Below are 18,379 nucleotides of genomic sequence, written 5' to 3' on the forward strand. Positions count from 1 at the left end.
TAGATGGGATATGCTCCAATGCTACTAACATAGTAACACCTCCTCCGTCCACCCTTGCCTGGACTGACCACAAACTGGTGCCTTTTAATAAATACTATGAAAACGGACCTATAATAGGGCATGATATCACCACCCCGCCTGTCCGCAACTGGAAAAATCTGCTATCTAGCCCCGACCTACTACATTTAGCGGAATTCACTAAACCCACCCTTACTAATGATCCAGATACAGACAATAATCTGTTTAATACATGGATGCTATCGATAGCTAACACGCTAGCACCATGGAAGAAGGGCAAGAACACTAAACGTAAGTCAGCCCCCTGGTTCACACCCCAATTAAAAATCATGAAAGATAAATGTAGGACCCTAGAGAAAATATGGAGAAAGCACTACAAAACAGAAGATTTGAAATCCTTTAGACTAGGATTAAATTCCTACCATCTACGTATAAAGGTGGAAAAAAAAGTACTATACGCACCTCATTGAAAAGGCAGACGACAACCAAAAGTCTATTTTTAAAATAGTTAAATCTTTCACCCATCCAGCTAGCTTAGACTCTGAAATACCCCCCTCACAAGAACTCTGTAATGATATCGAAGAGTACTTCGAAAATAAAATCAGCGAGCTAAAAAATAATTTCTCTGATTGTATCGCCCAAGACCCCCCCAGCCCCAAACCCAGGTCCTAGAATAGAACTCAAATGTTTTAAAAAAATTAGCTTAGATGAATCCAAGAAGGCTATTCTTTCATGTAAATCAGGGTCCCCTTTCGACCCCTGCCCACCAAAGATTCTCCACGCACTAATCGAGACTGTGAACCCGATCATAAATCAAATTATCAACTCTACCTTTGAAACAGCAAAAATCCCTGATCTGTGGAAAATAGCCGCAGTCAAACCTCTCCAAAAAAAGAAACTATCTGACCCCACCATACTTTCCAATCTCAGACCCATATCCCTTCTCCCATGTCTAAGTAAAATAGCGGAAAAATCGGTGAACACTCAGTTTAACGAGTTCCTGGAAAACTACAATTGCCTTCACCCCAAGCAATCTGGCTTCAGAGCAGGGCATTGAACAGAATCAGCAATGCTCCACACCACAGACACCCTGAAATGGGCACTAGATCAAGGCAAGGATGCGGTGCTGATTCTGTTGGACCTCTCTGCGGCCTTTGATACGGTCTCCCATAACATTTTGATAAACAGACTGAAGCACATTGGTCTAAACGACAAAGCCCACGAATGGCTAACCGCTTTTCTCAGAAACAGGAACCAGGTTGTCACTTTAGGTAGATATAAGTCCACAGGGAAACAACTGTCCTCAGGCGTCCCACAGGGATCTTCCCTGAATCCGACCCTTTTTAACTTATACATGTCCCCTCTGCTCACACTGATTGATTCCTTCGATATTGAAGCAATCAGCTACGCAGACGACACCCAACTGATTCTGACCGTGGATAAAAACTCCACCGCGGCAGAAGAAAGATTTCATCACTGCCTCACCTCAGTCATGAAATGGATGGAGTCAAACCATCTTAGGTGTAACAGCTCCAAGACAGAGATTATGCTGTTTGGGAAAGCTAACAACTTTAACCCAACCCTATGGTGGCCCATTAACTCAGATCCACCGCCCGCCACAGTAGACACAGCCAAAAACGTAGGTTTTAAATTCGACCCTTCGCTGTCCTTTCACAAACAGGCCCTCACAGTTGCAGATACTGGTTTTCAAATAATAAGAATGTTGAGGAAATTATTTGATCTGCTTCCCCTGCACGCCAGAAAAACTGTTGCAGTGGCCTTAATTTTGTCTCGCCTCGATTACGGCAATGGACTATATGCTGGAACAAAACAAATGGTGATAAAACTACTTCAAGTAATCCAAAATGCCGCTGCCAGGCTGGTACTGGGACTCCCCAAACGGTCATCTTCGACCGATGCCCTAAAAACCCTCCACTGGCTACCAATCCATAAAAGGATCTGGTTTAAGATCCTAACCATCACCTATAAAGCCATCATCGTAAGTGGGCCAATATATCTGAGAAATCATCTTAGACCCTACCAAACCAAACGAACTCTGCGGTCCTCCAACCAGAATTTGCTTGCCAGTCCCCATTTCAAAATGAAAACCTGGGGAGGGAAAACCCTGGCCACACTGGGAGCAAAAGCTTGGAATCTCCTGCCCACCCAATTAAGACACACCAACAACGAGTCCATGTTTAGGAAGTCATTAAAAACTTGGATCTTTAGCACTTCAGACCAAGAAACCCTAGCACTCATTTAATCCCTTTGCAACCATCCTTCTCTGTACTGTTTCCACTCCTGTCTTCCCCTCAGTCTTCTGTCATCTAGCGCCAAGATGCTCCTTGGAGTGAACGCTGCGCTCTATAAAAACCTGTTTCATTCATTCATTCATTCATTCTGGCAACAGTACCGATTTATTAAGACAAAATGTTTGATACCAAACACCAAAGGTTTCAGTAAAGCCATCCTGTAGCCTAAGAACTGGTAATGACCAGAGCCCAGTACTTCTACTTAAGATGGCTTCCTGTTCACTTGTACAATCTAGTTACTGAACTAGACAGCACTGGTAATATAATGCACCCCGACTTAGGGCTACAAGGTCTGCTTGTAAGGGTGACTTACAAATATTACATGAAGTGACTTTGGCCTAGCACAAAGTGAGTGTGCCATATTGAGTTTTCACTCATGGATTGCACCGGGACAGGCAGCCTGCATGCAATTTGGATGGGGGTTCCTCAGGGTGGCATAATACATGCTGCAGCCCTTAGGGACCCTCCTTAGTACCCATGCCTTAGGTACCAGAGGTACCACTTTCAAGGGACTGACTTACAGGGGTGCTAAAGTGTGTACCAATAGGTTTAGAATCAAACAGTTACTTTGTTTAAGGGAAAGAGCACTGGCACTGGAGGCTGGTTAGCAGGTTTCAGTGTACTGTTTCAAACGTCAACTAGCACCTAATACTTTTAATGGGGGCTAAAGTGGTGAGATAACGGCAACAAAATTACAGTTTTAAACCCTGCACTGCAAACAACAGGGCTAGGAAACAAGCAGGACATACAGATACAGGCGACTGGGGCACAACAACCCAAAATGGGCGGCATCCACAAGTACATCCACTACAATTCCCATGTCAATGATATAAAGAAATTTCAGAACATGGTAAGGTACACTGCATTAAAACTCCTTAGGTGTTTTTGAGAAACCATATCAGTAACCATCGGGTTACAGGATAACCTGTGTATGCTTTGAAGGGAGAGGGGTTTTGGTACCTGCTGTGCTTTACTAGCTTCTTGCAAGATCAGCTCACTGTCACCTACAGATGTTTGCATTGAACCCACCTACGTAATGAAAACATATCCTATGTGTAATAATTGGTTTGCAGCAAGTTTTATTGGTTTAAAACAGAGGTTTTAGTTTTGAGGTGACTCGTAATACCTCCTAAACAATGCATCAGGATAAGGACTCCATTTTAGATTTTATTATCTTCATACGGCTGCAAGAATAGCAAGTGATGTGAAGCATGACGACATGTATATTGGCGTGAATTTTCATATGATATGCATGTACTAGTTCAAACAGCACACTATAGGCTTGCATCCGGAAGGTGGAAGAGTGAATGAGACTACAAGCACAAAACAGATTGCTACAAGTAAAGAATGTTTTCAGTTTGTAGCACATACTGCTGTAAGTCACATAAATGAAAAGCATTAACTTACTCCTTCAAGTTGTGCCCTGTGAGTAGATGTTTGGAACAAGTTTTAAAAGACAGTTTGCCTCTGTGTGCCTCCCAGAAGCGCTGTGTTTGATGTACCCTCATCCCCGAAATACCTTTGCTGTGTATGTATTTTTGTTTCCTGTGCCCCACTGTGGGAAAGATGTCGAGGGTGACATGATTCTTGTGTACTGTATTTTTCACTGATGCCTTGTTTTAATAAAAAGAATTATTTACAAAAAATAAAAAGACAGGTTGACCCAGCCTGATCCCCACTCTGCTTCCCGGCTGGCATGAATGTCACGCAGTATTGTTTTGCTGAAGTGCAAGTTGTTGACCATGATGCAACCTTACATATAGCTGTGACTGGGAAATTGACAACGAAATCAAACACACAAAATGTGATGGGAGGACGCTTGCAATAATTCTTACCACTGATAAATCGCTCGGGGTAGCATTCCTTTTTTTTTTTTTATTCTTTTTATTGACAATTTTTTACACATTTTTTACCCCCCCCCCTACACCGGGGGTGAGGAACAAATTACAAATTACTATATACATTCAATCATATTTTCCAAACCAAGCAAAACTACTACTACATTACAAACAGAGGAACATATACCTCATATATAGGATTTTTTAACTATATTTGACAATTAACCAAACACATCTGTAGAGAGAGAATAATAGAAATCACAAAAGAGAAAAGATAAGCAATAAGAGATGGGGGAGAGAAAAAGAAAAAAAAAACATACAACACATTTTTTCTTACTAGACACGTAAGAGCCCTGCCTCCTAACACCATGAACATTACGAACCTATACATTATAATACATTATATTTCTTCCTTCCACTTTGTTATTGGCTCCCATATTTTCAACCCTAGTTTCCTCCCCTTTTTTCCTTTTCTAGAGTATATTGTTTTTTCCAAACTATAAATATTTAAGATCCTGGCTAGCCATTGTTGAAATACTGGTGGTGACTGATCGAGCCATGCGGAGGCAATGCATAATCTAAAAACAGCCATTGCAACAAAAATAAAATAACAACCCTCTCCCTGAGTGTTGCCTGAGTTCACTCCCAATATTACAATCGTAGGGGTTAGGTTGACGGCTATTTTCAATGCTCTTTGCAAAAAATTCTGTATTTCATTCAATATTGTTGATAAACATGGACATGTTGCAAATATATGAATTATATCGGCCTGCAAACTTCCGCATCTAGGACAAGTAATCCCAGTAACCGCCCCCCATTGTGCGAGCTTTGCCGGAGTATAGTACAGCCGATATATAGTTTTATAATGCTGTGCCTGTAGTGCTGCAGAACACAGAATATTTTCACCCAATTCTAATGATAAATTGAAGCATTCCAATTCTGTCTCCAACTTAGTCGACCAACTTTCCCCCCACTTATCCATGTCATCCAGTTTTGTTTCAATTAACTCTGCATAAAACCTTTTAATAGTACAGTTTGTTCCATTATGTACCACCTCAAGTATAGAATTTTTCTCAAACCCACTCGAGCCCCCCTTTTATTCGCCAAAAAACTTCTTACTTGGAGGTACTTAAAAAAATGCCTTGTTGCCAAATCATATTTCCCCTGTATTTCTACAAATTGTTTCATCCCCTGCGTACCCATTAAGTCCCCCACTCTTGTAATTCCCTTCCTGTGCCATTCTATATAAACTGAATCGGAAAAAATATCCTCAGGAAATGCTAAATTGTTTTTTATTCTCGTGTATCTATTAATTTTCCCCACACCATATTTCTTGGTAAAAGCTTTCCAGATATTATAGGCTCCCAAAATAGTCTTAAATCGTGTCCTTTTAAAGTAAGCTGTGTCAAAATGTTTCAAAAATATATTCTTTACCTTTTCCCCCATCAATAAACCATATATTGCTAATGATCCTAAAGCATCTCCCCCTCTACTTCTGCTCCACCTATCAATCCAACCATATATTGTAGGGCGGCCGCCCAATAGTAAAATTTCAAATCCCGTAAAGCCCACCCTCCTCTCTCCCTTGGAAGTACCATAAATCTTGCTGCTCTCCTAGTTTTACCTTTAGACCAAATAAATCTATTGATTTTACCTTCAATCTTTTTAAACCAAAGATTGTCAAACCATAAAGGGATTGTCCTAAAAATATATAAGAATTTCGGTAAAATTAACATCTTAATAATATTTACTCTACCAACTATTGTAAGGTGTAGATTATGAAGTCTATCTAGATCTTTACCCACCTTCCTTATAATAGGGTCTATATTCAAATCTACTATCTTTCCCAGATCTGCAGTGATTGTTATACCCAGGTATGTACCTGTCTGCACCACTCGCGGATCTTGACATATTGCCTTGTCATTTTTTATAATTTGTGTTTTACCAGTATTTAAAAAGTATCCTGAAACTTTTCCAAAATTTTTAGCCTCCAGTTCCAAATATCTAATAGCCTCTGTGGGTACTGGTGTTACAACAGCCACGTCATCGGCATATGCAAGTATCTTGCAGTCCCCCCTAGGTGTAGTAACTGGAGGTATATTCCCATTCCTTTTCATTCTGCGTATTAATGGGTCCAGATACATAGCAAAGAGTAGAGGGGAGCACGGGCATCCCTGTCTAGTACCCCTACTAATTGGCACTTGTTCAGTTAATCCAGAGTTTATTCTTATTGCGGCCACCGGATCTCTATAGAGCGTCTTTATTGCTGTGAGAAAGCCATTCCCAAATCCCGCCCTTTTTAAAGCACTCCACATATAGTCCCAGGATACTCGGTCGAATGCTTTCTCAGCATCTAAAAGTAATACCGCTAATGGTTCCCCTGCAACTTCCATTTTATCGAAAAGAGTAATTAATTTCCGTGTGTGGTGCGTGGTTCCTCGCCCAGGTATAAATCCATGCTGGCTGATGGTAACTAATGGAGTTATTACACTAGCGAATCTTGTTGCTAGTACTTTTGAGTAAATCTTCGTATCAGTATTCATTAACGTTATTGGTCTATACGAACCCGGATCTGTAGGTGCATTTCCTTTCTTTAGGATGACCACTATTTCTGCGCCGGACCATGAGTTTGGTATCGATACGCCCCTCTGTGCCTGTTGCATAGCACGTACCATATCCTTTCCTAATTCTTCCCAAAAAACCTTATAAAATTCTAGCGGTATCTTATCTGGTCCGGCTGCCTTGCCAGATGGGAGAGTCTTAAGAGCCCTTTCGATCTCTTGTTGATCTAATAAGTTATCTAATCTTTTTCTGATGCATCCAACTCCACCCTTGGGGAATCATTCAAATATTCTGCTATTTCCCCTGGATCTTTTACATGGCTTTCTTGATATAGGTTTGTATAAAATTTTCTAAAGACTTCTCCACAGCTATCTTTAATTGCATTGATCTCCCCAAGTGATGCCTTTTGCCTTGCTCTGACTGCTAGCATTCGGCCTACTCGGTCACTCAGCTCATAGCATTTCTCCCTATTAGTCACATATTGTTTTGCTGCCTTGGATGCTATATATTCTTCTGCCTCCATTCTCAACTTCGCTAATTTAATTATTGCAGGGTTTAGTACACTCCCATTGCTATTGAGTGTATTTATCTGGTTTACTGCACCCTCGCTTACTTCTTCCTCTGCTAATAATATCTCCCTTCTTAAAGCCTGATTTCTCTCTTGTTCCTGCTTCCTTCTCCTTACACCAAAACTTAGAGTCTCTCCCCTCACCCCAGCCTTAAAGCTATCCCAGACCATACCTTCAGTTGCTGTATCCCTATTTATTGTCAGGTATTCCACTATCCATGGTTTCATATGCTGAATATATACCTCGTCTTCTAATAGCGCTCTTTCGCAGGTCCAGACCGAGCCTCCCTTTAATTCTGATATTCCTTTTAAGTTGATAATCAGGGGGTTATGGTCCGCCAATAATCTTGGCAATCTCTCAATATGTGCACCAGAAACACCATGATTACTAACCAGGAAGTAATCTAATCTTGCACTCACTCTATGCGGTGCAGAATAGTACGTATATCCATTCTCTCCTGGTTTGAGGGTGTCCCAGACATCTAATAAACCGTTATTCCTTGCTAGGGAGCAAACTGCTTGGAATACTCTTCTTTTCCTTCCTTGATATTTAACCGGAGGTCATAGCCCTAATCCCAGGCCCCCTGCACCATTAATGTTAAAATCCCCTCCTAGTATTACATAAGGGGCCCAAGTTGCCAACTCTATATCTATCTGTTCAAAAATTTCCGCATCATCCCCAGTAGATCCATATATAGAGCCAAGAGTTATCCATTGTTCTCTTACCAGACATTCTACCAAAGCCCATCTCCCCCAAACATCTTCCCATTTTTTCCTAGTGCTAATGCCCCGCTGTCTTGCTAATACTGCTACTCCCCTATTCCTAGACCCCTGTCTTGAATACGCTAAAACCGAGAGTCCCAATTGTTCAAGCAAATGTATTTCAGACACCTGGATGTGCGTTTCTTGCAATATTAGGAAATCTAATCTAAGACTTTTTATTAGAATAGACACCTTTTGTCTCTTTTGTCTATCATTTAACCCACAGACATTCCATGTCATTATCCGAGTATTCATTCTGGATTATTAAGTAGATCGACATTTCTTATATCATTACACAACTCAAAACTTATACATGGTAGACTAACAGCCATACAAAAATAATACAATTTCCTTTTATTAGTCATTGTCTTCTGACTTATTTGCTTTGTTCCTCTATAATATCTCCAAAACTTTTGTTCCTCACCCCCCCCCTCCACCCTTCCCGCCCCCCTGAGTTCCCACCCTGCCGATCCCCCCCCCCCCCCTACTGGCAAATAGGTCCATAGGACCTATGTGTGGCAGCTGTGACTGTCTGGGAATCCCGCGTCCCCCACTCCCCCTGTCGTGATACCAACCTATGCAGACAAAAGCAAACACGAGCAAAAAAAAAAAAAGTTTTTAGTTTCCCCCCCCCGTTATATACATACATACATACTTTCCTTATTTTGTTATAAATTCATTGACCATTTTATTCATTTTATGTGCTTTTATGCCTTATTATTTCCTTGCGACACCAGAGCTACCACTCGCTCTTTATCAGCCTGTGTCTGTGTCTTGCTCTCTTTCAGCCAGATCAGAAATTCTTGAGCCTTAATTTCAGACTGAAAAATTTTAAACTGTCCATCCCTTACCACTTTTAGCCTGCTAGGAAACATCAAGTACGCCTCACATCCTATTTTTTGAAAGGGCACTATCAACTCCCGCATTCTCCACCTCCTTTCTACTGTTGTATGGCAGAAATCAGGCCTAGCAAAAAACTCAACATCCTTATATCTACACTTGGCCTGTGGTTTTGCCTTTGCCATAATCTCCTCTCTCAACAAGTAGTTACCCACATATATGAGTATCGCTCTAGGTTTATTTGATGTATCCCCCTTTCTCTGTGTAAATGGGAATCTATGCGCACGCTGTATCTCAGTTTCCCAGTCCCAACCTTCTATGCCAGGGAGCGCACCTCTGAGTAACTCAATAACATATGATCTCGCATCCTGCCCCTCTTTTCCCTCCGCAATACCCAAAAGTCTGATGTTATTTCTACGCTGCCTATTTTCAAAATCTTCCAATTTCCATAGGACATCTGATGTGGTCTTCTCCTGATCCTGCCTGAACTCCTGCCATTTCTTCATTTCATCCTCCAACATACCGGTTCTTTCTTCCACCTCCGTAACTCTCCCTGACAAATCTGCATATAATTTATTCACTTTACGGAGAGATCCCTGTATCTTTTTACGTTCCTGCCTAGCTCTGCGGCTTTCCACTCTCGCCTCTGTCTGTATCTGCTTCAACATCGAGAACATCATTTCGAACCCCTTAAGTGGTGGTTGCCCCTGGGACTGGCTCTGACTCTGCCTCTGTGCTTGTTCTAGATTTTGCTCTGGTGTCTCTATAATGTCTATAGCTCTTACTCCTGTCTCCCCAACAGTCTCTTGATATAGCTGCGATGTCGCAGAATAATCCCAGTCCAATCGCTTTACTATATCAGTATGTATAGGACTTAAAACATTTTTTGATTTACTTCATTTTTTTGTCAAAATTTTTGACTTGCGCTTCGAGGATAATTTCTGAGCCGAGCCCTCTCCTGATTCTGATGTGACTACTGCCTCAGTCGCTAACCCAGACACTGTTGGATCATTCTCTGTTTCCGCAGAGCTTGAGGAAGATGCAGAGGAGCTCCCCCCCCCCTCTCCTTCCCCGTCCACCTCCACCTCCTCCACCTCCTCCTCCTCCTCCTCCTCGCCCTCATTCACAGAGAAAAAACATTCATCGGAAGGTGAGCCTGGATTTACCAAAGGGTACATGCTGGATTGCCCCCCTTTTTTTAAATAAAGATTATCAGTATCTACAGTACCCATTTCGCTCACTGTTAACACAGTTCCAGACATAGTGAGCCCTTGAGTAAGCCCCGCCCCCAAGTTATCTTCCAGAGTAAGAGCCATGTCTTCAGCCTGTATTTCAGTTCTTACTCCCCCTACTGATGCCATATCCTTATCCTTGTCCATGCATATAGAAATTATTCCCTCTTCAACCACAAAGTTATCATTATTTACTGCCCCTTGCTCATGTTCTAACTCGTGACATATTGTTGTTAGCGTCATTGGGGTTCCTGAGGTCACTGAGTTCACAAATGTTGTTGATTCAACCTGCTTCTTCCCTTCCAGTAGTACACTCTTGCCCCTCTCTGCATCCCCAGTCTGCAGTGTTGATTCTCCCGACTGCTTTGAAGCATCTTGCCCCGCCCCTTGCTTGTTTGTTGTGTCCGTTACCTCCGAGCTTACCAGCACTGCCATGTCAGAGTCATCTCCATTTTGCGGATTTGCAGCAGACTTTACCGCAGCGCCGTCTTGGTCCGAGTGTATAGGAACAGGGGCTGAGGTTGAGCCTTCCACGGCACACTCTCCGGGAGCCAACGCGTTTACTGATATTCCACGGGCGCCGACAGGTAAGAAAGCCTCGTAGACCGTAGGCTGCCTCATGGTTGCCTGCTCAGCCGCTTTAACACCTGTGTTGCATTTCTTGCTAGACGTTGCCTTTTCCTTGCTTTTCCTTCTTTTTTTCTGTCATGCTGTTAGCTGTAACATTTGTGTCAGCACTTTTATTTTGGTCGACGGCACGAAGATTATCGCGCTCCTCCTGGTTCCGTAGCACTTTCTTCGCTCTGAGGTTAGCAGCCGGAGCATCCGAATCGCTCCAGGCAGCTTTCTCCCTCTCCTCTCTCATGCTCCTCAATAACTTCGGAGCCATCATATCCCAATAGCTACACGATGTTACCAGTGCTTTCCGATAGTACAGCCGACTCCAACCAATGAACTCAGCTATCAGCTGTGTTGAACGCGTCAGTGCCCACTCCGCCGCCATCCTCGCACTCTGAAAGGTTGATTTCTTTCTGAGTAAAATTTACTTGTATTCAGCTATGGTTGAAAATGCAGGAATTGAGTCTTTATCATCCTTTTGCCCAAACACATACACCATGTCCTTGTATATCAGGGAAATTCAATTGTTGTAGTGCCGGTCTGCATTTCTATTTCATCTCTTCTTTAAAAAAAGCCAGGGAGAGTGGAAAGACACGTCCTCTCCCTACAGCCTGCCAGCGGCCATCTTGCCTACACTCATCCTTCCTAATGGCTGCACATTTTATCGGGGTAGCATTCCAACACATCATTCTTTTGCTCACACGCCACCTCTGATTAGAGCCATTTCTATGCAAATATGTTTTGACCCGCTTCCGTAGGAACAGCCCAACCTGAAATGCCAGGTCCACTCTAAACGGAACCCGAGACCGGTGTCAACCTGACTGGGGTTCTTCAGTAGTGTTTAGGGTATGTCCAAGTCCATCTGAGTCCCAAACAGATGTTCGCCATGAAAGGGGGACTAAGACGGTATTGTTTCACTCCAAGGCAAAAGCCTGAGAGACTAAGTCATGTCTACGTATCAGTATGCTGGTGTTCGCCTCCCTGGAGGTCTGGTCAGCCACATCCAAAGCACATCTTTTGTTACTGTTGGAGTACTGGTAACTTTCTTCCTCCCCCTGGATTAACTCTTTGCCTTTGGCAGCTGCTGGATGAGCAGCTCAGTTTTGTCCTAGTGGTACCTGTCGTACTTCGATAAGAGGCCCACTGAGTTGGTAATACACCACTGAGTGCCCAACCCCCGCCCCCCTCCAGCTGCTTCTTTTTTCTGCGACATTAATCCTCCAGCTTTTCTTATCAGGAGGAGTGGCATTCCTAATGCCCTGGCCAGAATCCTCGTTCCTGTTTGTATGAACCACATTAAAGCCAAGCAGTGCATAACACCTCATTTATATGGAATCTTCTGGTGCTACATTGTATTTTTTTCTCCACTATTGGAGTAGTAACCCTTTGTATTTCTTACTGTGTCTCTAAAGTTCTCCACAGAGCACTTGTTTCGCTTTTGATCATAATTCAAAACTGGACAGATTGTTGACTATTTTGACCAAGGAGTCTGCTTTTTTTTCCCACCACATGCAGGTTGAATTTATGTTGGTCAGCTTGTCTTTGGATGATGGCCTCATATACTGTGGTGTTGTCTGGTGAGCAAGACCTTATTGATTAGGGCTCCAAAGATGGGTCCTCCAGGGAATCTATGTGGCATTCATGGCAGTGTTTGTCTACATGATCACAGTGAAGCTGCTCTTACAAGTCTGGAAGATCCATGGGGGGCTCTAGGTCTAAATCTGTGTGGACTGATGTGGTGGTGAGTGACTGCACATGTGACTGTGTTGGTGGTGAAGAGCTACTGTACCTGGGCCTTGTTTAAGAATAATTAAGGTTCTAATTTCCTCAAATTCCTCAAACATTGCCCCCTTCTCTTTCTTTGGGGTACGTAAACTGAGATGGTGACACTTAGGGGAACATTCCAGAATGTGTCCCATGACCGGGACATAGCATATTTTCCTTTGCTTGATATCTGATCACCCTTTCTCTCTATTCCTCTAAATGTGTGGGCTCAATGAGCATTATGGCTAATGTCAAAGCCAGTGTAACAGCAGCCTTCGATTCTTAGACTGGTGTGGGCATATCTCAGTGAGGAGCTGGGGTCTCTCTGCGCCTAGGCTTGACAGGCAGGTTTCAGGACTTCTCCGTGGCTGGGATGGCTCAGACACAATGTATGTGGCTGACCGCTGACCCTTTTGTTCAGTAGCTCAGGATTCAAAGCATGGTTTTGTTGAGGCTGATGTTTATCCTGGAGCCGAAGCTCATCTCGAGGTTGAAAAACGGATGGGACATACTCAACTGGTGTTGATCGTGGAACACAAGGAGCGGTGTGTCCTGACTGTGGGTTTCACTTGAAGCTCAGTCCACTCTCCATGGTTAACCAGCAACAGAGGAAGACTCCTCCATTGTCCCTTGATATACTCCACACTGAACTCATTTGATGGCATGGGAGAGCTCCATTTGCTGCAGTTGGTGGTATGCCCACAGACATGCCCTATTTTTAATGGAAGGTCTTTTTCATTTTGAAGATGATAAATGTCACAGAGTTCAATTCCTTATGGCTCTTTGGCATGCAAAGGATGCAGAACCTATGTTGTTCCTACCACAGGATCCTGCTGCATCATTTGGGACAAGACAGGGGGATTGTGACCTCCATAAAGGACAATCAAAACTACTTAGTTGGTAGATCATCCTTCCTCAGGACAACACTCAAGTTAGTACATATTTAGATAGCCCTTAAATGTGGATCAAATTATTGCTGGGCAGTGACACCTCTATTAACAAAAACACTTCAGCAGTGACAGAGCTCTTACATTAACACGATTAAGAGTTAGGTGCTTTAGAACTGGCCCTTATTATCATCACTGGTTTTGTGTATAGTGATATATGTTGCTGTTAACCATTTCACAGTCAGTTGCATGAGGAGCTGACATTAAAGAATTGCAGGAAACATTCAGGACCCTCACTTGTAATTTAACAGAAATACAAAAGGGTTTAGGATTAAGAGGGGCAGGAATATGTAAAACAATAGATTAAACAATACATGTTTTCACAAATGGAAAAAAGTGGCCCAGTAGCAACACAGAAATTAAATTCCCTTTGAATCCAACCTAAAACAAGAAATAAAGAAGAATGAAATAAAAAGTAATACAGTATCATAAGAGGCCTAATTAACAGCAATTATCTCAATCTCAAAGTTCAAACCCAGATCAAGACCAACAGGATTATCATTTACATGCTTGACCACTGCTGTGGCAGGTTTGGTTGTTGGAAAATTTACTGTGGTTAATGTAAAGAGGGCTATGCATAGTGGGGTGACAGAAAGATAGTCCAATGTGAAATCTCTCCCCGACTTTGCTTCTGGGACTTCTTCAGATTCCACCATGCCCCCTTTTCCAGCCCGGGTTCCGTGCTTAAATAATATTGAGGACATTTTGATACACATTTAGTTATGCATTTACACGCCTATCTTTGTTGACCTGAGTGAACCCTAGGAGACTTCCACCTGCACAGATCTTGTAATGCTTGCAGAGACGGTGCAGAGTCAAAGTCTGTACTCATTTTGAATGTAAGGTTTTTGTGACGCTTTCTTTCCTGCAACAGCAGTGCTCAAATATTATTAAACAAGTAAAGGTGAGTGACTGGAGAAATAAAAAATTCTTATCAATCAGCAATAAAATAACTGTATACCTCTCTTTTTCTTGCTGATTTGCTTGCTCGACTCCATTGTTAATTACAGACAGCTCGTCCAACAAAGATGTTGATTCTTTTGTGAACTTCTCGAAAACCTAAAAAAAAAAAAAACACCATCAGTTTATATTTACGTATACTGTGTGAGTGAGGACAATTAAAACAAGCACACTGAGTTATCTTACCCATCTTTAATCACATTACTGGTGTTAGAAATGGGGTTTCTGACAGGCAGAGTATGCATCCTGTCCAAGCAGGAGCCACAATTCTAGTAAGGGTAATTCACTACACAACGTAAGTTATTCTGTGGTCACACTCTGGTAGCTCAGCACAGATCAGTCAGGATTAACTTAAGAGACTATGTGAAAAGTATTTGTGCAACACTTGAAGATTAAACCAGTGAAAACACCACAAAAAGAATCCACAACAGTTTAGAAAAATGAAGTGTGATTTTATGAATAAAACAAGATCAAAAGGATAATCAATTCAGTAGACGTTAAAGTACGAAGTTGTACAGAACACAAAAGTCAGAAGAGTGCTTCGAAACAATAAGCGCTTAAGAGAATTATCAGGTCGCACTAGGCCAGAACAAAGTCAAGAGTTCAAGTCGACCCTGTGGGAGCGTGGGCTGGCAGCTTCCTTGGGTCCACTGAACAAAAGTACATTTGATCCGGACGAGGTCACGTTACAAGGCTGCATAGATCACGCTGTGGACTTGATGTGTAGTTGTCTTCCACATAATGGCGGCAATGAGCATAGTCCACTACATATAATGACGAGAGTGCACTGGTTCGGACCCACACTGCGGCAGGGAGGCCCCGAATCAGAGATGGATGTGCGAGTGCGGATTGTCGAGCACCTTAGGGCCTCACTTCCAAGGGTACAGCGCAGGGAAGGCACCATTTGGCAGGGCCTACTCACAGCCTGTGCAGTCCAGATGCAGGTTGTTCAAGTCTTTGATATCCCTGAGACTTGGGAACAGGAGGCAAGTCAGCAAGCCCTTGGAGTCACTCTGGGTTCCAATGATGCGGGTTCAGTTCGTCTCACCCAGTCGGGCGAACAGCAGGAAGCACGGCGGCTCAGCACAGCAAGAGCACAAGCAAGGCAGACAGCTTAGGAGTCCTTTTAGAAGCACCACAGCTTTTCCTCCTGGTAGAGTGGTCACAGGTCCAGAAGTGTACTGTCTTGGTAGGGCCAGAGACCTAGTACGTATACCCAAATATGACTTTGATGAGGGTGAAGACTTCAAAGAAAGATCTTTGTAGTGCACACAGGTCCTTTCTTTCCAGACCCAGCTCCAGGCCATCAGTAAGGGGTAATCAGCCCTTTGTGTAGGTGTCAAGTCACTACCTATTTAAGTGTCAGTGTCCGCCCTTGCCTCCCTTCCTGCCCAGAAAGAGCCATCAGAATTCAGATATTTGTAGATGGGTACTCAGAGACACCTAGCCTTCCTGTGTTTGTGGCTTTCTAGAGGGGAATGCACAAAGTGTAGCTGTTCTCCAACCTAGTAGTGTATTGGAGACTGGATGCTAGGCACACAAAGCTGTAAAGGCAGAGAAATGTCGACTTTCTAAAAGTAAATATATAGAAAAGTGCGACCCAGTATACTATTGTGGGCTTGGGTAAAGAAGTGTCTGGTAATAATGCCAACAAGGAATTTACTAAAAATGTATTTAAATAAATGTCCATCACTAACATCAACAATTAATGAAAACCAAAATACAATACATATATTCAAGAAAAGGAATGCAAAAAATACAAGACAGGTGTATTTCTTAGTTCATTATATTGTATTCAAAGAAACACAATGCATTTTTGGGTCAAAAATAGAAAAGTACTCCTAAGGCATTTAATACAGATCACAACTCTTTACATTTAGATTTAACCAGTCATTAATGTCTATAATACCATTGCCAAGAATAGAAAGGAGACTGTCCTAGACATAGGATCAGAATGCTGCAAAATAGTCTCTTAACCAAAATAAAAGGAAAGTTGAATTTGCACCTTTAGAGGATCATTTTAGTTTACAGAAACATCCAGCAAAAGACATACTGCAGTGGATTGTAGATGTTATCAAACCCACAAGAAGGTCATCCAACAGTGACCATGTCCTTATCTTAAAAGAAAAGCATTAGATTTGTAAAAGCAATGTCAATAAGGGTCTGAATGTGGCTGTGGAATGGTAAGTTCTAGCAATTTTGAGCTGAATATTTTCATTGTACACTGGTTTTCATGTCTCTCTCTCAATCACCCGTTTGTGCTTTTTACAATTGCTTGCACTCATTTCTATGAATGATCTAATTTGTTTGATACCTAATTTACAACATGCTTATAATGCTGGTGATATCCGTTTGGAAATGCCATTTTTGACTATTTGTGTTAACATCTACAAACCTATAAGTCCCTCCCCCCCTCCACAATATGTTTCTTCTTTTTGCAATGTCTCCACTCAAAGATGGCCGATATACCTGTGCCGCTTCCCGTCCCTATATTACCATCACCTCAAGCCTTCTGTATGGTTTACAACTCTTAGTGGAATGCACACGTGGACAGCAGAGTCGGATTGTGGACTGGCTCTATCTATAAGTATTTACCCCCCTTTTATGTTTTTTTTTTTACCCACCCCGCTTTCCGTCCTGACTTTTGAATGCATGGCTGGCAAAAAAGTAAGTTCCCTTAATGGGGCATGACCTTTTCACCATAGTTAAGCACTAAATTTCTATTGCATTTTGGGACTTGAGATGCCTATATTGGACTTTTCTACAGAATGCCTTTCTTAAACTTAGTCTGCAGCCACTCTGTTATACTTTTCGCAACTCCATACAGTTCTCCTTTAGTCATGTGCTTTATTATTGATTAAATAAAGCTTTAGATTAGAGACATTTATAGCACATTTAAACAGCTATAATTTGATTTCTTGCAACACCATTGATTTTGCTGTAAGTCCCAGTGTTTTTAATTTATTTAATAAAACATGGACTTCTTTGTTGTTGTAATTAAAATGTATTGTTCTAATTTTGTGACAGACTTAGTCTCTCAATTAATTCAATTAACTCAGATTTTTCCTAATACCCATCTTTCTTTCATAACTTAGTCAAGGGATAATTGTCCTCTTGAAGTGTTTTGCCCAATATAATCGCATTTTACAGATTCTGCAACTTTTCTGCAGTTAGTTTCTCCATTTATCGATTTATCAAACCTTTTAATTTAATCATTTCTGATTCTCTTACTTGTAAGTGATATAAATGTTTTTTTAAACAGCTTTATAACGACTTACTACTTGGATTAAGTTCCTTTTTGCACTTGAAATTTCTTGTCGTGCTCACCATTTTTTGTCTGGTAATCACAGGGTCTATTCACAAAGTATTTAGTATCGAATCAACTCCTCGACCCCCTTTTTTCATTGCTTTCCGGGTATATTATCTATATTTCTATTCAGCATTCATAGCTTATTATGTTTTTCTTGAATAATTTTTCTTTAGAGGGGTCTTTTATCTTTATGACAACCATCCTGTCCTGATGATGGCCTCATACATTTACTGCTGAAGAGACCGAAACGTCAAATCCCTAACCCATTTGACTTTTATTTTTGTTAAGAACCTATATGGGAGAATTCTGATCCTAGGTCTAGGGCAGTCTTCATTCTATTCTTGGCAATGAGTAGTTGTGTGTCTATTATCAATGCCTTTGAAATATCTTTCTATTTTTGTACCCCCAAATGCAATCTTGTTTCTTAGAATACAATGTAATGAACTAAGACATATACCCGTTTTGTATTGTCTCATTCCTTTTCTTTAATATATATACATCATTTTTGGTTTTCATTATTTGTGGATGTTACTGATGAGCATCTATGAAGTAACTGTTAATTTTAATTAAATAGTTTGAAATATACCCCTTGTTAGCATTCTTACTTGACAAATTCCAAAATTGGCATTTCTAAAACAGTAATGCTAA

The 18,379-nt window shown here is 41.7% G+C and overlaps 1 protein-coding gene across 2 annotated transcripts in view; it reads right to left on the reverse strand.

Moving 5' to 3' along the window:
* The window catches only part of SESTD1 (SEC14 and spectrin domain containing 1), a 420,103-nt gene that overhangs the window by 230,645 nt on the left and 171,079 nt on the right, over positions 1-18,379 (reverse strand). For both annotated transcript variants that reach the window (XM_086956209.1, XM_086956208.1), the window contains exon 7: positions 14,423-14,520. In XM_086956209.1, the coding sequence (XP_086812335.1) occupies positions 14,423-14,520 (98 nt within the window). The remainder of the gene's footprint in view (positions 1-14,422; positions 14,521-18,379) is intronic.

The sequence above is a fragment of the Lissotriton vulgaris genome, chromosome 2_1 (assembly GCF_964263255.1).
Source record: "Lissotriton vulgaris chromosome 2_1, aLisVul1.2, whole genome shotgun sequence".
Classification (NCBI taxonomy): Eukaryota; Metazoa; Chordata; class Amphibia; order Caudata; family Salamandridae; genus Lissotriton; species Lissotriton vulgaris.